Source organism: Hyperoodon ampullatus (genome assembly GCF_949752795.1).
Source record: "Hyperoodon ampullatus genome assembly, chromosome: 5".
In the NCBI taxonomy this organism is placed as follows: Eukaryota; Metazoa; Chordata; class Mammalia; order Artiodactyla; family Ziphiidae; genus Hyperoodon; species Hyperoodon ampullatus.
Window position 1 is genome coordinate 84100911 of NC_136918.1, and position 19621 is coordinate 84120531.

At 38.7% G+C, this 19621-nt stretch overlaps 1 protein-coding gene across 2 annotated transcripts in view; it reads left to right on the plus strand.

The window, feature by feature from the left end:
* Window positions 1–2338: 2338 nt before the first annotated feature.
* The window catches only part of LSAMP (limbic system associated membrane protein), a gene marked incomplete at its 5' end in the record, with an annotated part of 637506 nt that continues 620223 nt past the window's right edge, over window positions 2339–19621 (plus strand). For both annotated transcript variants that reach the window (XM_079705348.1, XM_079705349.1), the window contains one exon: window positions 2339–2493. In XM_079705348.1, the coding sequence (XP_079561474.1) occupies window positions 2339–2493 (155 nt within the window). The remainder of the gene's footprint in view (window positions 2494–19621) is intronic.

Genomic DNA, 19621 nt, shown 5'->3' on the forward strand with positions numbered 1-19621 from the left:
AACCATTTTTTTTTCCTTGGCAAAATGGGTCCCGAGTTTTAAACAGCTCAGTTACAAATTAGTGGTAGAACATTATTGGTTTATTATCTGGGACTCTTTATTAGCCTCAATATAAAACAACTTGATTTATATAAATTTAATGCATAGTACAAACAAAATTAATCGAACTCCACCCATCTTGAGTTTGTGACAATTTGGATTCCAATTCTTCAAGTTCTTTTCTTAGAAAACAAAAGGTCTTCCTTTCCTCACATAATCTGTAAGAGTGAATCTACCTTTTAAGTTGATAAAATGTAGCAGATAAGCTCTTTGAATATTCTGGTGTGGGCAAGGTAGGTGTCAGCACAGTAAGAGCCTCCTTAGGCTTGTACTCTGGTGGAGTTTGATAAGGATTCCTAAACATATGCCTTTTTTTCAAATGTCCTTGGTAATCATTTGTGTAAATAAGAGGGGTGAGCATAATATGTGAGTGTGTGTATGTGTATTTGTGCATTTACTTGTATGGACATGGAATATTTAGGGAAAGATGTATAAGAACCTGGAAATATTTGCTGCCGCCAAATAGGAGAAATGGGTTGCCTAAAGACAGGCATAGGAAAGATAACTACAGTTCACTCTATAGCAATCTGTATCACTTGATTTTTGCACCATGTGAATGCCTTAACTATTCCAATAAATAAAATGAAAGGAAACAAAAAGTTTTGGGTTGGTCCATCTCCATCTTTTATGCTCAGCATGGGTTCTGAGGGAGATGTCTAATAGTTTGGGGCTCTCACATGAGTGACTAACACCGTAGGCCCCTGATGTCCCTTATCACTTGGACTGACTCATGGAGTAGAAGGAATGACAAATGATGGTAACCTGTCTTCCATTCACTGGAGTGCTGTATGCAGCCTTAGTGTCACCCTGTAAGTGACAAGCTTTCTGATAGACGAATCTCCTTCCTTGCATATGGACATTTTGAGAAGCAAGTGTCAGTAAAAATTTGGGAAGCAACAGCAATGTGCCATTGACACAATAATCCTTAATACCCTTTCTCATGTGTGGGACTGCGTAAGGGTTTCCTGGAGAGTGAAGTTGATTTAGGGATCAGGGATCAGCTGCTGAGGCTGGCACTTGGAAAAGACAAACCAAGCATTCACACTCCAGACCACTCAATACCAGCATTGTGTCCAATCCATCTTTCATAAGGGGGCTCCAAGAGGGGGAGGGGATAAAGGAAGGAGAGAAAATAAACCTTATTAATCCCGTGAAAGAGACAGGAAAGAATGAACAAGATGTGGGTATGAAAAGACAGTTGGAGGAATATTTAGTTTTGAAATCGACTTTGGCTTTTAATCTTAGACTCCACTGTCAAGTTTCTTCTGTTTTGCATTCCTCATCCCATCTTTCAGCACTGGTCCCCCTTCCACGCCTCAGGGTTTCCTGTCCTTTTCTGTTTCACTCCCCCCATCTGTCAAGGTTTGCCTTCTCTTGGCGTTCTCTTCTCTTCTCCCTTTTCCTTCTTTCTCACTCTTTGCCTCTCCTTCCCTGGACTCTTTCTCCTGTTGTTTTACAGCTTGAGTCCCTCTCCTTTTCCCCTTTCTCTTGCACGGTACCTCCAAGCTCCATTCCCTCTTCTTAAGGAAATCAGCCAGGCCTCAGATGGAGCTGTTGTCCTGACAACCTAAAGGCGCATCAGGCTTTCACTGAGGCTGGCGGCTGCTGAAGGGGGCAGTTGTGGAAAGCGAGGGGCCACGCTGAGGGGAGGGCAGAGGGGATGACTCCGAGGGGCTGTTGGAATCCGCGGCGGGCGGGGGAGGTGCCAAGCGGAGGGCGGGCGGGAGGGAGGGACTGGAGGGAGAAACAGGAAGGGGAGGAGGGGGAGGGAGACTCTGGGCTGCTGCCGCTGCTGTGTGGCTTTCTTTACACTCGCTGGCAGGCTGGGTGCCGGCTCCCTCGCCCACCGGGAAAGTGGGTTACGGAGGCAAGAGGCTCAGCTCAGACGCTGGCAAAGGAGCATCCAGCCACAGAGAGACCAGAGAGCACCTTCTTTTTGCCCGCCTTCTCTTCATCTTTTCTAGAGGGTTTTATATTTTGTACTCTCTCCTTTCAAATTTTGTTTCTTTGACTTTTCCCCACCTCTGCTCGGGTTTTTGAGGGCTTTGTTGAGTCTTAGAGGCAAAAGAGACTGAGCGAGGGAAAGAGAGAGGCAAAGTGGAAAGGACCACAAATTGGCAAAGCCTGTTACGCCTTTGCCGTGGATGAAAGCCCTCCGTTTGTAAAGCCCTCTCGACGAGCAGCAGGCCCACGCACATCCTCCAGAGTAGCCCGCGACCCGCACCTCGGCGTGGCCACCATGGTCGCCAGAGTTCAGCCTGATCGGAAACAGTTGCCGCTGGTCCTACTGAGATTGCTCTGCCTTCTTCCCACAGGACTGCCCGTTCGCAGCGTGGATTTTAACCGAGGCACCGACAACATCACCGTGAGGCAGGGGGACACGGCCATCCTCAGGTAGGGCTTTCGGGCAACTTTTCTGTGGCGCTTAAGAGTGTGTGAACTCCAGCTCCTGATGCTGCAGGCTTGTGCTGTGTGTGTGTGTGTGTGTGTGCGCGCGCGCCTTTTACAGACTGGTCGCGAGGTATCTGCCAGCAAATTTCAAGGGGATTCTGGTCACTGTCAAGGATCAGCCGGGTTGGTTAAATGTTGTTTAGTTCCTAGGATCTTGCTTCTCGTGCCGAGAAAGCCTAATTTCATCTATGGTATTAGTGACATTTGGGCAGTATTTTTGCTTTTGTGATTGCGGATGCTTTGTACTTAAGAGTTGTGTTGGGGTTCCTTAACTGAGAAAGAAGGGTTTGTTGAATTATGGCTCTCAGAGAGTGGTACACGGTATTGCATTCTCCGTGGTGTGTGTGTGTGTTTGTACGTGTGGCTACGTACAAAAAGGCTCTCGCCCTGCCCCAGCAATAGTTTGGAGAGGAGACTTTCCGTAAGGATCTTCTAATTGACATGGAGGGCAATAAATCACTCTTAGAACTTTGGGTGATGACTGAGCCTTTTCCGGAATGTGGATAGAAATCAACACAAGAATGAACAGAAGGGAAAAAAAAAAGGAACTTGCCAAATTGCTAATATTTAAGAATAGGAGTGTTAAGCACAGAGGTCAGGAAAGAATTAACCTGGCGTTAAATGGATATTTCAAATTGATTATTGACCTCAACGTCTTATCTCCATGCAGCTCTGCCAAACTCCGAAATATAATTTGGGATTGAAATTTGGAAAGGAAGAGTCCCAAGTCCTTGGAGTTTGACCCCTGTAAGGGACAGTGAGCTGGAGAAACTCAGATGGAACCTAGCCATAATTCTGTTTCTTAAGAGCTCCTAGCCTGTTTTCCTGTGTTTCTTTTCTCTTTCCCCTCTCCATCCACTGCATATACTCCTTGTCCTTTTTTATAGCTTTCCTTGAATTTCTATCAGATACTAAAAATAAATAAATAAATAAATAAATAATGAAAGAAAATGTTCTCTTTGGAGATCTTTTAAAATCTCATTTCATCCAAATGAAATGACCTAGTGTCAGTCTGTCTATCTGGCTAATATTGTTTGTTGTGGCAATAAAAAGCAGTATCTGATAGAAAAGAAGCATCTAATCTGTGTGCAAGGAGCTGATAGTGCATAAACCCTGAGGCATCGGGGAGCAGTTCTATAGCAGAGCTGCCTACAGCAGCAAAGTTTTCTTTCCTTTTCTCAGAAATAAATTTGGTTGGCTGTCACAGTGTCCTGCTTTGGGATCTCTTGCCTTGTTAGAGAGGGCTGTGTGGGTTGTGTGTTGTGGTGTGTGTATGTTGCTGCGGAGTATAGAAACTAAGAAAATCCTAATGTGTAAGTGCTCCTGTCTTCATTTCCTGAGCATTGCGTGATTATGAATCCCAAAGATCCTACTATCCAAAGCATATTTTCCCTTCTAGCTCTCTCCAGCCCTGTGAAACCTGCGTGTGTGATTTATCCACATGGAGTAATAAGATTTATAGAGTAATTTATCTGTTTGCAAAGGGATTTGGACATGATGCAGAAAATATTTTCGCAAACACATAAGCATGCCATATCAACTGCTAGCATTCATATTCCGTAACATCATTAACCCTTTACAAGTGAAGCACTCTATATAAAATTTATGCTATTCTTAGCAAGATTTGTTTTCACTGATTATAAGAATGAATATGGGAAAAGTGAATACTCTGGGTGTATAAGTTTTGATGTTAATGTCCATGAACTTTGTAAGGTCTTTCTAAGTCAGCATCACCTATATCTTAAGCTGTAGTTATCAAAGAGTTAGATAAGCATGTAAATGTTAATTAGGAGAAAGAAGGTATTCTTATATTTTCCTCCATCGTATGCATACAACTCTACGTCTATGAGAGGCAGTCTTACTACATAAATATCTATATATGATATATACGTGCTTCTGTGTGTCTATGGCTCAAAAGAAATGGAGTTTTCAAGCATTACACTTTAGTAGGCAGTATGGAAATGGGGTGGGTAGTGAGCACAGAGAATAAATATAGAAGCAGTCATTCCCTTGGAAAGAGAAGATAGACAAACAGAGCATGCAGAGAAGTCACCTGCGAGAGCCCATTGCTTTCCCAGACCTCACCTAATGTGCCCTCTTTTTTGTTTCCTTTGCCTTGGACAAGGCTTTATTTCTGGGTTGGTGGAGCTCTATCAGAAGTAACTATGGAGAGAGTTCCCTTTGTTTTTCGTAGCTGACCTTCTTCTAACTCTCTTTAACTGAATCCAGTAAGCTTTGTGGGTCAGTTTACTGGTGAAGATTGGCACTCTTGCTTTCTGTTTACAAGTCTAGCCTGGGAAAGCCTTGCTTCCACTTTATTTTTGACATTTTACTGGGAGCATGAGCTTCCAGGGGAGGAGAGGAAGGAGAACTTGATTCGTTGAAAGCCACAGTAGATGTTTGGCACTGAGAAAGTGAAATGGCAAGGGGAAAAAAAATCCTCTCTCAGTGACTCTGTGGCCCTGAATGATCTGAAATGGGAACAGGAGAGAAGGGAGGTTTGTAATTCTGGTGGTCCAGTGACAGGAGTTTGGCTGACTGTCCCCAAAATATTTACCTTTACTGACTTACTTCCATGAAACAAGTGTTTTTGGGGGGGAATTGATGCTTACTTTTGTATAATTATGATCTTTGATGTAAATGTGCATCTTGATAGGACAGTATATACTAGTCTTGGGGTCTTGCTCTGTAATTTCTACCTTTTGGAAGAAAGAAAAGAAAGACTCTAGAATGAAGGTGACAAAACTAGGTGGAAAGAAAGATCATCTCATGTATACCAACCTAACCCTGTTGTTTCCCAGAAGGGATTCTAGATCTTTATGAGCGCCTTTATGAGATCCTTTAAGAGTTAAAGGAAACTACAGTACCATCTTCCATCTCAAAGGCAAAGGATCAAAGTATGATTCACAGACCAGTGGCAGCTGCAGCAGCGCCTGGAGTGCCTTCTTAAATCCTACTGAACCAGAATCTTCATTTCCATTTGTTTGCAGAGTAAAGTATGAGACACAGTTACCCACAGGACTTGACTTGTGTGGAAGTCTCAGTTGCTTTTCTGAAGGGAGCCCACCTGCCTCACTGCCAACCCCGCACAAGTGTAGGAGTTCATCAATTACTGGATAAGTTTCTAGCACTGGTCTTTCCAGCCCTCTATCCTTGTACCCAGGCTCCCATAGGGATTCACTTCCTGGTTAATCTTGGCAGCTTGAAACCATGTAACTCTTTTGATAAAGTAAGGGAAAAGTGAAAATAGTCTTCCAATCTGACCTTTAAATTTTCATTTTTAATAGTCCCCCTAACTATATTTTCAACATTAGCAGCATATGTCTGGAAAGATCATTATAAAATAATTAATCCCAATATATCTGCTCATAAGGTAACTCTAAAAATTACATATACCTGCATATCTGGACATATTGCGTAACTGCATACGTGGTAAAATCAGAGGGTCCACACTAGTGTTGTGACTTTAAATATTTAAAATTGGGGGCATTGAAATTGCATTTATTTCACAATTCTGACCCTATTTGATGTTTTCAGGATATTATAATACCTTTTGTGGTGATAACATTTTTACCATTTAAATGTAAATGTACCTAACGAGTGTTAGGTATAAGAAACTAAGTACCTATGTTTAAAATAGTTAAATTTTTAGTTTTTCAAAATCTTTGGTCTTTTATTTCCTTGTTTGTTTCTACAGTAGGAGAAAAAGCAAAAACATTAAAAAGATGTGATTATTTGACAGTAAAATGTAAAAATTTTGTGCAACTTTTAAGAGAAAAATGGCTTCTCTTCTTTAAAGTATCTGGCACGCCTACATTCACAAAGAAACTGTCAACAATCAAACAAACTCCTGACACAGTATGTGATTTTTCTACCAGTTATAATTATTCATTATTTGAAAACAAACTTTGTGGGCATGGGTCTATAAGGAGAGTTTGAGACACTCATGAAGTTTTCTTTTTCTGTAGCTAACTCACTAAAGGTAATCAAAATTTATAGGTTTTTACTGATACTTTAAGGACTGTTCATTGCCCATTAAGTCCTTTATCAAATATATTTGGTAAATAATGGAGTAAAGTGTACTATATCTTATCTAAGAATATGGCAGATTATATACATTTTTAAAAGGATGTTTATGCACTTATGTCACTTGCTGCTCATTTATGTCCTGAGGAACACAGCAGACAAATCTCATGCGACAAATACAAACTGTGGTAATTTGTGTTTCTCTAAGTATGAAACGCATACATACAACACATGTTAAGGTGATTGTTCTAGGTAATTTGACTTCGAATGAATTATTTTTAGAATCATGGAGTGAACAACCAAAAATGACTGACTCATCCACTAAATCAGTTGGTGAGGGTTAAACATTTGTGTTTCTTGAGGCTGGTTCCACATAACAGCAAACTCAGGCAGAAGAAGGATTAGTGCATTTTGCTGTAGTCTTTGGGAGCTCCAAGTACAAATGTCTGTGACTCACCTGGTAGGAGGTTGCCTGAATGTGTGCTGGTCCCCCTCACTGTCATCACCTGAGCCCAAGAGAGCCTGCCCTTTCAGGCCACAGCTTATGGCCATTGGTCCTGTTCTCCTGTGAATATCCTGCCTGTTACTTTGTACAACTCAGAAGAGCTAGGCTCTAATTTTGGATCTATCCTTGCATGCTACATGACTTTGAGAATGTCTCTTAAATATTTTGAACTTCAGTTGCATTTAAAAAATGATGAAATTACCTATTTTAGTTACTCTATGGGATTGTTTTAAAGAGCCCACAAGAGGTTAAAGTAGTTCACTTTGGTGAATTATAAACTGCTACATAGAGCATAAAGTGTTAGTGGTTTTTCAACTACATGTAGCCAGTTGTTTAGACTTTAGGGAGCTCTCTTTTTTTAGACCAGAGTTTCTCAAACTTGAAGGTGTATCCAAATTACCTTGAGTGTTCGTGAAAACGAAGATTACCTGGCCCCCACTTTCAGAGTTTCTGATTCAGTTCTCTGGTAGGTGCTGAAGCTACATTTGTAACAAGTTCTCAGATGATGCTGATGCTGCAGGACCGAGCCACAGTTTGAGAACCACCAACTCTTGCTGCTACAAGTGTGTTCTGTAGTTGAGCATCTTCAGTATCATATAGTCACTTGCTAAATTCCAAAATCTCAGGGCCTATTCCAGACCTGCAAAATCAGAATCTGCATTTTAGCAAGATCCCAAGTGATTCATAAGCACATTAAATTTGGAGAAATGCTGCTGTAGAGAGTTCACAACCATGGCTGCATGTTACACTCTACTGGAGGCCTTTTAAAAAACAATGAAGCCACATATTCCCTACTCTCAGAAATTTTGATTGAATTAGTTTGGGGTGGGGCTTGGACATAGGTATTTAAAAAATGATTCTGATATGTACACTGAGTTGAGAACTGCTGCTTTACTGGTTGAAAAATCTCTTTTACAAACCATGTTCAGGGCAGCACTTACTAGATGTGTAGTAAAAAATTATAGTCATGTGTGTGGTTTGGGAAGTATTTCAACAGCAAAGATGTGCAAATTCAATTGAGAGAGAGGAAAGAGATCATCATAGATCCATTTCTTTACCACACAATCTCATCCCTACAATGTCATGGAAAATGGAGTGGATGTTAAAATAATCCATATTATTTTAATGTGGTTCTAATTTACATAATATCTCTTGAAATAACATTAAAGCTTGACTTTTTAAATCCTGTTGTTTTGCGTTCACTCTTTCATTTATGTTAGGCAAGACACAAAAGATACAAAACAGTTCTAGATTTTCTTTTTAATGGGAGAAAAGAGACTATATTTAGTCAAGGAAAATATCTTTGGTCTTATTCAAACAGGCTTTCTTCTGTGTACTTACGTTGTCATATCTGCCACAAATATGATTTACAAAATATTAGCTAGATGTTTGTAGAATTCATTTCAACTCTACATGATGATCAGTCTACATGAAACTAATAGAGAAGTGTTTATGTCAAAGATGAATGATTTTTATCAAGGATATAAGTTCAGAGTGTTCAACAAGTAGAGTCGTCCCATGGTATCTGTGGGAGATTGGTTCCAAGACACCCCTCAATACCAAAATCTGCAGATGCTCAAGTCCCTTGTATAAAATGTTATAGTATTTGCATATAACATATGCACATGCTCTAGTATACTTTAAATCATCTCTAGATTACTTTTAATACATAATATAATGTAAATGATATGTAAATAGTTGTAAATAAAATGTAAATGCTATGTAAATAGTTGCCAGTGCTCTGGCAAATTCAAGCTTTGCTTTCTGGAACTTTCTGGAATTTTTCTTCCAAATATTTTCAATCTGCAGTTGGTTTGAATCCGTGGATGCAGAATCCATGGATACAGAGGGCCAACTGTAGTCAGAAGACCAAGATCTAAACATCTTGAAATAGTCTGATCTATTAAATGAGTAAAACTGACAGTTACTTGGCCTACTACGCAAGCTATTTTTATGATCAGATGAGATACTATGTATCCAAGTGTTCTGTAAACTATAAAATGATATAAAATGTAAACTCTTAATAAGATTATTATCATTATATTCACAGTAGGAAATAACTTTTATAAAATTAGAAAACACTAAAATAAGCTTTTTATTTTTATTTCTATGGTTAAGTTTGGCCATTTGGTCTAAGATGGCTATTTCTTTTCAAGTCCTTTAAAGTCATATGTATCTTATAGTTGAGTTTGTTATCAGGAGTGCAGGATGAGTGAACACATTTTTATAGTCACCTGTAATCAAAACATAATCTCAAGTTAATGAGTGATTAACCTTCACTGAAGAAAACACTTTGCTTCAGAATTTGTTAATTACTATAGGGTAGATTTGTAGAAATTTAGAATAGGAAAGTCCTTGGAGATTAGGCAGTCTATCATCTCACTTTAAGGAGATGATAACTGAGAGGAGAAAAATTTAGTTGGTTGTCTAAAGATTCAAGTGACCATTTGAGAACTAGATTCATGTCTCCTATTTCTCATTTCAGAGATCTTTATTCCAAATAAAGAGCTGAAAATTATCTTCTTGGTTTTCATGTTATAACATGATATGCCTTTTTTTGTTTTGAAATTGTAAGCTATTTTTTTATTTCTTCCTCATGCTTTTATGTTTCCAAATTTTCTATGATGAATACATATTATTGTTAAAGCAAAGAAAGGAAAGAGAATGAAATATGAGTTAGCCAGTGGTCAATAAATATCTACTGATCATCTACTCAATGTCAGGCACTATGTCAATGACATTCAATGCAATAGGACTCTCTTCCTGAAACTTTTTTTTTTTTAACATCTTTATTGGAGTATAATTGCTTTACAATGGTGTGTTACTTTCTGTTTTATAACAAAGTGAATCAGCTATACATATACATATATCCCCGTATCTCTTCATTCTTGTGTCTCCCTCCCACCCTCCCTATCCCACCCCTCTAGGTGGTCACAAAGCACTGAGCTGATCTCCCTGTGTTATGTGGGTGCTTCCCACTAGCTATCTATTTTACATTTGGTAGTAGATATAAATCCAGGCCAATCTCTCACTTCGTCCCAGCTTACCCTTCCCCCTCCCTGTGTCCTCAGGTCCATTCTCTACGTCTGTGTCTTTATTCCTGTCCTGCCACTAGGTTCTTTAGAACCATTTTTTCTTTCTTTCTTTTTTTTTGTTTTGGTTCCATATGTATGTGTTAGCATACGGTATTTATTTTTCTCTTTCTGACTTACTTCACTCTGTCTGACAGTCTCTAGGTCCATCCACCTCACTACAAATAACTCAATTTCATTCCTTTATGGCTGAGTAATATTCCATTGTATATATGTGCCACATCTTCTTTATCCATTCGTCTGTTGATGGACACTTAGGTTGCTTCCATGTCCTGGCTATTGTAAATAGAGCTGCAATGAACATTGTGGTACACAACTCTTTTTGAATTATGGTTTTCTCAGGGTATATGTACATTAGTGGGATTGCTGGGTCATATGGTATCCATTTGTAGTTTTTTAAGGAACCTCCATACTGTTCTCCATAGTGGCTGTATCAATTTACATTCCCACCAACAGTGCAAGAGGGTTCCCTTTTCTCCACACCCTCTCCAGCATTTACTGTTGGTAGAGTTTTTGATGATGGCCATTCTGACCAGTGTGAGATGATGTCACACTGTGGTTTTGATTTGCATTTCTCTAATGATTAATGATGTTGAGCATTCTTCATGTGTTTGTTGGCAATCTGTATATCTTCTTTGGAGAAATGTCTATTTAGGTCTTCTGCCCATTTTTAGATTGGGTTTTTTGTTTTTTTTGATATTGAGCTACATGAGCTGCTTGTAAATTTTGGAGATTAATCCTTTGTCAGTTGCTTCATTTGCAAATATTTTCTCCCATTCTGAGGGTTGTCTTTTCGCCTTGTTTATGGTTTCCTTTGCTGTGCAGAAGCTTTTAAGTTTCAATAGGTCCCATTTGTTTATTTTTGTTTTTATTTCCATTTCTCTAGGAGGTCATGATATGCCATTTTTTACCCCCCTAAAATATTATGCTAGTCTCCTATGATTTGTCCCTCTTGAAGACCCAACTAGGATGGCTTCAGTGAGGTTGTGGTCTCAGTTGGCAGGTTCTGCTTTGCATAGGCTCCAAGGGTATTCCACCCATTGCAGACACTGTAGATTGTATCAAATTCTTTCAGGAAGGTAGAACATTTTTTTTTTTCTAATTTGTACAAAAGTTACTTTGGGCTAAAACTGGGACTGATTGTGTTAAATTGGGAGGAACTGTAAATAGATCTAGACCTGTCTCTTGGGATGGCAGAGGCACTGCCGCAGGTGCCTGGGGAGTTTCTGGTGTGACATGCAGGACAAGGTCTCATGAGGCTTTCTTAGCAGGTGACAGGCAGAGCCAAGGAAGGTACAACATGGTACACAAAGAAAAAGGGCAGAGCACAGTAAGGGGAAAATAACGGGTCAACAACTTTTAGTGAGCCCTCCATGGAGGCAAGCAGTGTTACAGGGAGTTCTGTCAGCTCCTAGTAGAGACTCAGTCTCAAGACTGAGGCTCAGAGAAGAAACAGAGTCCTTGTCTTAAGGGCTGGCTTCAACAGGGCAGAGAACTCAGTAATAAGGGATATTCCTCAGACATATTACCAAGATAGGTAATTTGGTCAAGGAGTAAAAGAGAGGGATGTAGTCCCTAGAACTGAAGCTCTGTGTCAAAGCTATTGTAACAAGGGGTGGCATGGAGATGCATCTCAGAGTGCTGAGCCCCATCTTTTTAAACTCTTGCTGTATAAGTTCAGGATCATAAAACCTGGTCCAGCTTTGTGAGGTAAAGATGAAGACAAATGTCTGAAATGAAGTAGGAATTGACACTACTTAGACCTTCCAGACTCCAGGTAGTTAGCAGAACCATGGACCCAAGCTCACCTGACTATCCCAGATCTGTTGTTTTCCAGTATCAATCTAGAAATGTCACCAGATCCTTCAAAGGCTTCTCATCATCTACCACATGAAGGCAGAGCTCCTTAGCTTGGATAACTCTCCATGACCTGCTACCTCACTGTGTCCACTAATTCAGAACCACTTACAGTTGGTGCTCACAAGCATGCTAGTGTGTGTGCACACACAATGCTGGCTCTTACCTTTCTTCATGATGCTCTCTCTGCCTGGAACCTCTTCCGCCTCTCCACCCCTCCCACCACACTTCTTTGCTAGGTTGCCTCTTTGCCACTCTTTCAGGGCTCAAGGTTAGTTCTGATGCTATCTAATTCAAGTAATCTTCTGTAATTTTCCCAAAGTGGGCTAAGTACCTTATTTATTATTGCTGATAGCTTCTCTGCATACCTCCCCTTGAGCTTAACTGAGTTAAGTTGACAGTTGACAAATAAAATTTCATATACTTAAGGTGTACAGAAGGATGATTTGATATATGTACCAATTGTGAAATGATTACTAAAATCAAGCTAATTGACATATCCATCACCTCATATAGTTATCTTTGAGTGTGTGTATGGTGAGAACACCCAAGATCGACTCTGCTAGCAAACTTCAAATATACAATACGACATTATTAACCATAATCACCATGCTGTACTTTAGATCCCCAGAAATTACTCACCTTATGATTGAAAGTTTGTACCCTTTGACTAATATCTCCCCATTTCTGCCACCCTTCAAGCCCCTGACAGTCACCCTTCTACTTTCTGCCTCTCTGACTTTGACTTTTTTAGAGTCTGCATATAAGTGAGATAATGCAGAACTTACTTTTCTCTGTCTAGCTTATTTCACTTAGCATAATGTCCTCCAGGTTTACTCACATTGTCACAGATGGCAGGATTTTCTTCTTTTTTATAGCTGAATAATATTCCATTGTGTGTATATAGATATAGATATAGGTTTCATACTTTCTTTATCCATTCATACATTAGTGAATGCTTAGGTTGTTTCCATATCATGGCTATTTTGAATAATGCTGCAAAGAATACGGAAGTGCAGGTATCTCTTTGAGATACTAATTCTGTTTCCTTCAAAAATATACCCAGAAATGAGGCAACTGCAGTATATGCATACCTCAATGTAGCATTTACTACACTTAAAAATTATGTTCACTTGTATCTTGCTTCAGATGTACTATCAGCCCTTCAAAGGCAGGTGTTTCATCTACTTTGCCTTTTCATTCCAGAATTTAGCTTAGTACCTACAGTTGCTCAGATAAATATTTGCTCACTGAATTGAACAGAGAGGGATAGTCATACTATAAATCAAGCAGAGCAGAAATTTATTTATAAAAGAGGAAATAAATTAGGAGACATGGATGAAGAAAGTTATGTTAGTGGTGAAATCAACCACCCCTGGAGTGATTGTGGATGTGTGGTTGAAGAAGACATAGTAAAATAAGAGACTGATTCTCTTCTGATCATTAGTAGGGTGGATTAGGGGGTTTGGCTGGAAATACTTTGAACATTCCCTGTTGCAGCTACTCTATTTGAGGATGGCTTTCTAGAGAAGGTCAAATAGGGTTTTTTTTTTTAGGAGAATCACAAAGCTTCAGTCACAGGGGCCCAGAGAAATTATGCTCCTTCCTCTGATAGATTAGCAGCTCTGACAGAGCTAAGAGTCACTCAGTGCTCCTGAAGTGAGGCATGTCCACTGTCTGAAGAGTGAGCTCAGCCTCGCAGGGAGCCGTAAGAGAAGGGATATACTTTCCGGGAACTGCTGAGACTTTCTCCCTCTAGCAGTGGCTGTGGACTTTCAGGGGCTAAGTTGGGGATTTGGGAGCAGGATTGTTGTGCAACAGGCATACTCACCTGATCTGTTCTACTTTGTTGTGAAATGAGGCAAGGGGCAGATCACTCACATTCATTTGACTCAGAGTAATTATTCATACTGACCAATGATGCTTACCTGAGTTTTGCAGTGTAGGGTTCATTACTCACTCCTGGAGAAATTCCAACTTGAATGTACAATGGGCTTTGTAATAATCCCAAATTCCCTTTTGTGCATCTTGCCATAATGCACAAGGGCATTATTTGTGTTAGGTCAGAGGGAAAATGCAACCCAGTTTCTCATACAATAATGCATTAATATTTATTCCTTTATAATTTTTGATGATACATTTCTATATTGAATGTTTATATCGTGAAGTTATCTAAGTTAGTAACAACCTTTCTCAAGTTGTGCTTTAGACATGCTACTGTTTACCACACTACCTTTCTAGGAACAATAGATAACAACGAAAGTGATGCAGTTCAGTACTAAGTCATGAATAGCCAAAATACACGTGAAAATACTAAATGGGAAAAATAATTGGTTTCCTTATTTCTAATCTTTGTGTTTCTTCAGTCACACCTCGTTCTAGCATATCTACATCAGGGCTGTTTATTTTATGGGGTTTAAGCCACATACAGCTGCCAATTTGTGGCTGATCTTCATCTTGAGATAACCAAAGATTGCTGTCATCTTGTGTATGTTCATGGTGCAATTGCAGGAGCATATCTTACGATCAGCATTTTCTATTGCTGAATCATTAACTTAGCAGATGAATGGATTTTTCTTTGACTTTCTTTTTGACCTCTGTTCTTCTGTGTATCTTTTGTGGCTCTAATCTGATGAACTAATATCTAATATCATCACCATGGCAAGGAACTGCCTAAAGTCAATAGGATATTACTAGATTAGAGAAATTTCTAGATTGAACATCAAGAGATTTAGACTTTAGTTCCACAAAACCTATTGTCTATAGAAAGTTGGGAATTAGCCTCCATAGTTTCAACTCCAAAATTGTTATAATTCCTACTTGCCTATTAAACAAAGATGTTGGTCTGGTAAAGTGACATTATGTTTTTGAATATGGTTGAGTAAATCAGATGAAATGTATGATGTTATAAATGAGATGATGATATGCCGAAATTAAAAAAAATAATAAACTCCTACATTATTTTATAAATGTCATAGTTTAGGAAACAAAAACATTTTTGCATGAATGCCTTAATTCTTGTTTAAAAATAAAACAATTCAAAATACAGTTCTTCTAAAAATAACAGTATGTTTTATACAGAATCTGTTATGTGTAAACAATTTGTGTCACAAATGTATTTAATCTATATTGTATAGATTTTTATTTTATTTTTAATTTTTTCAGCATATATTTATAATTATATATAGAAAGTAAAAGCATACATGTGCCTTTTATGTGTACATAAAATTTACATACACAAAATATAAATGTGAATATTATTGTAAACTTGGGTCATAGCACACTTTAATAGGAACCTAATTAATTTGATGCACTAATAATTGGGGAAGTTTATTTCAGAAAACCAAATTTTCCAGGTTTTCAAGGATGTGGACAGATATATAAGTATCACATGATGACTTTCTTAATTGGTTTGGTTAATATGTTTTATTTTTAATTAATCAATATGCAACAACTAAAATTATCTTGTAAGAGAAGCCAGACATAATATTTCTTGTTTCTATTATATCTTTGTTATCGTATAGCCCCTAAAACGTAAAATCTTATAACATTTTTTTCTACTTGTATTAAATAATAGAAATTAATACTGTCTTAGCTAAATGAGAAATAACTTAAAAAATTAAAATCAATTCTTTGTTATCTCAGTTCCAGACTAAATTTCTATTTTCTTTCATTCTCAGTCACCAAAAGATCTAGTGATCTGTTAGCTAGCATTCCTAGTGAAGATGAGAAACTGGCCACTGAAAGAATTTAAATTAAATTTCAATTTTTTATCAAGGAAAATTACCATAATTCTGTTTTTATATCCTTTTCAATGTTAAAGACCCAAGGCATATGAAGAAATGATTAGAGTAATATAAACAAGTTCGCCTATAAGACTTATATGCATGAAACCTAGGTCACTAAAATAACTTGATAGCATGATTGTAGAAATACTATTACTAACATCTGAAAACCTGTAGAAAACAAAAACTGTTTCACAGTGTTGATGACATACAATATCGTCTTAGTTATAAGTAAAAGGGGAGAATAATATTAAATCAGCAACAATGACAACAAAAGTCTAAATGCTAGAATATTTTGAAAAGGAAGCCGTGATCACTAGGAGCCAATCTGTGTCCCCTGGGAACAAACTGTAACATGGTCAATCAATTTCTTTAAAACAAATAAAATTCCATATTGGTACATCAGGGAAATGCCATCCACTCTGAGTATCTGTGTTTTGACAGGTTTCTCCTGATAGACTTATGAACAGATTATGGGTCCATAATGAGCTAAATTTTTGTTTCAGTTGATTGAAGAATCATGACAAAAGAACTGATTGATGGTGGTTGTCTTTGGCCATCTTCAATATTTGGATAAAAACATAGGAAGCAAACTTTCTACTATGTGTATGACACAAAGATAAAAGGATTTTCTTTGTTGACAGGATTATAAGGTGAAAATTGGTGCAAGCTATAGGGAGGCAAATCATAGCTCTCTATAAAAAGGAACATTATTTGTGTGTGTGTGTGTGTGTGTGTGTGTGTGTTTATACCATGTCTCATTCAAAAAAAAAAAGAGCTAAAGAAAGGAAGAAAGGAGAGATTAAAGAAAAGCAAAGAATTTAAGGTACTTTATACTTTAAACAGAATATCATTTAAATAAGCAAATCAGGGCTTCCCTGGTGGCGCAGTGGTTGAGAGTCCGCCTGCCGATGCAGGGGACACGGGTTCGTGCCCCGGTCCGGGAAGATCCCACATGCCGCGGAGCGGCTGGGCCCGTGAGCCATGGCCGCTGAGCCTGCGCGTCCGGAGCCTGTGCTCCGCAACGGGAGAGGCCACAACAGTGAGAGGCCCGCGTACTGCAAAAAAAAAAAAAAAAAAAAAAAAAAATAAATAAATAAATAAATAAGCAAATCAGTTTGAATGATTTTTAAAAGATGAACATTTTTTTTTTTTATGTCATAATGGAAATAACAAGCTTCTGAGCCAGGAGACCTAACTCCAAGTATCACCTCTATCAATTACCAGCTTTGTAAATATGGGCAAATCATTTATCCTTACTGGGCCTCAAGACCTTTATTTATAAAATGAAATGATAATAATAATATTTACCTTCTTATCCCAGAAGGTTATTATAAGAATAAAATAAGAATGATCTACAGTTCCTGTTGGCTGTCCATATCTGTGGGTTCTGCATCCATGGATTCAATCAACTGTGGATAGAAAATACTTTTTAAAAATTTCAGAAAGTTCTAAAAAGCAAAACTTGAATTTGCCAAAGCACTGGCAATGATTTGCATAGCATTTACATTGTATTTACAACTATTTACAAAGCACTTACATATTATTAGTTATTCTAAGTAATCTAGAGATGGTTTAAAGTATATGGGAACATGTGTGTAGGTTATACGCAAATACTATACCATTTTTATATAAGAGACTTGAGCATCTATTGATTTCAGTACCCATGGAGGGTCCTGGAACCAATCCTCTGTGGATACCTACAGACAACTCTATATAGTCGACCCTTGAACAATGTGTGGGTTAGGGGCCCTGATCCTCAGCAAAGTCAAAAATCCACCTCTGTGTAGTTGGTTCCTCTGTATCCTAGGTTCCTCTGATCTGCATCTGCAGATTCAACCAACCAAGGATTATGTAGTACTGTACTACTTACTATTGAAAAAATACAAGTATAAGTGGACCTGTGCAGTTCAAACACATGTTTTTCAAGGGTCAACTGTATATACATATCTATAGGTATATGTGTGCTTATTTTATAAATGTCATTTGCTATTCTGCAAAGTGGAATAGATTTCCTTGTGAAGAAGTAAGTTTTTAGTCATTTTGTATTTAAACAGAGGACAGGTAACCACTACTGAGAAATATTAGTGTTATTATTTTTTTGAAATAAATTTATTTATTTATTTATTTAATTTATGTTTGGCTTTGTTGGGTCTCCGTTGCTGCGCGCGGGCTCTCTTTAGTTGCGGTGAGCGGGGGTGACTCCTTGCTGCAGTGCATGGGCCTCCCATTGCTGCGGCTTACCCCGTTGCAGAGCACGGGCTCTAGGCAAGCGGGCTTCAGTAGTTGTGCCACGTGAGCGCAGTAGTTGTGGCTCGTAGGCTCTTAGAGTACAGGCTCAGTAGTTGTAGCTCCCGGGCTTAGTTGCTCCGCGGCATGTGGGATCCTCCCAGACCAGGGCTCGAACCCGTGTCCCCTGCATTGGCAGGCTGGTTCCCAACCACTGTGCCACCAGGGAAGCCCTTGAGAAATATTATTACAAAAAAAACCCTTTATATAGTAGAAGGTTGAAGTTGATTTCTCAATATCTCTGCTACTACTATTCTGTGATATTCTGAATTTCTACTCTAGTTTATTTTATGTATGTTTATATTTTATTTTTGCTGGCATCCCTTTATAACTTTGATTGCTTATGAAGAATTCCATTCAGAACTGGATTCTCTTATCATTTTTCTATGGGTTTTAAAATTCATACCTTTACTACTTTCTTCCCACTGGAGAATTTGCAAACATGTCAAGAGAGAGGGGCTGCATTTCATAAAACAGAAGATCTACTTAGGTGTTGTATCTTCCTATGTAGAAGAATATCAAAATAAAATCTGATCTCAGAAAGATACTTTTGTATTCATGCAACTTCATAGAGTTTGATCAGGTCAAATGGTGACCTCATTGTTTACATCTTTTGACTACCTCTATTACTTTGGCATGCACGTTAACATAATTTTGCCTGAAGTCCACCCTGTGGCCATCTTGCTGCCATCTGAATTTTAAAATTATGAAAACAAATAAACTTATTTACAAAACAGAAACAGAATCACAGACTAAGAGAATGAACTTACGTTTACCAGGAGAGAAAGGTGCGGGGGAGAGTGGTAGATTGGGAGTTTGGAATTGACATGTACACACTGCTATATTTAAGATAGATAAGGACCTACTGTAAAACATAAATAAATAAATAAAAGAAAAAGTTTGGGGCTTCCCTGGTGGTGCAGTGGTTGAGAGTCTGCCTGCCGATGAAGGGGACACGGGTTCGTGCCCCGGTCCGGGAAGATCCCACATGCCGCGGAGCGGCTGGGCCCATGAGCCATGGCCACTGAGCCTGCGCGTCCGGAGCCTGTGCTCCACAAGGCGAGAGGCCACAACAGTGAGAGGCCCGTGTACCGAAAAAAAAAAAAAAAAAAGTTTGAAAGCAAGATTTTTTATGTTAACCTTCAGATCTTCACCCTGTCTCAAACTCTTGGTCAACATGGCTGAAATTATTACCTCATTTGCTGCTCCAAAGAGTAAAACATGATTCTACCTCCAAATCTGTGCTTCCTGTTGGCTCTCTTCCTATACCGAGGCCTTAGATACACTAGGCCTTGAACCTCTCCAATCTGTCTGAGCCCTGAAAGGACTCAGTCATCTCCCCAGTAGTTGATGTAAAAACCTTCCCTCTTCTGACTCTGCAGTATCATTAGTGATGAACTCCACTAGAATGGAAGTGGGGTAGCAGTGACCATGGACTTTATTTGCTGGTGGGTAAATCTGTTATTCTGAAATTGAGGAAAGGTTTGTTTATATCACTCCCTTACTTTTCATATCAA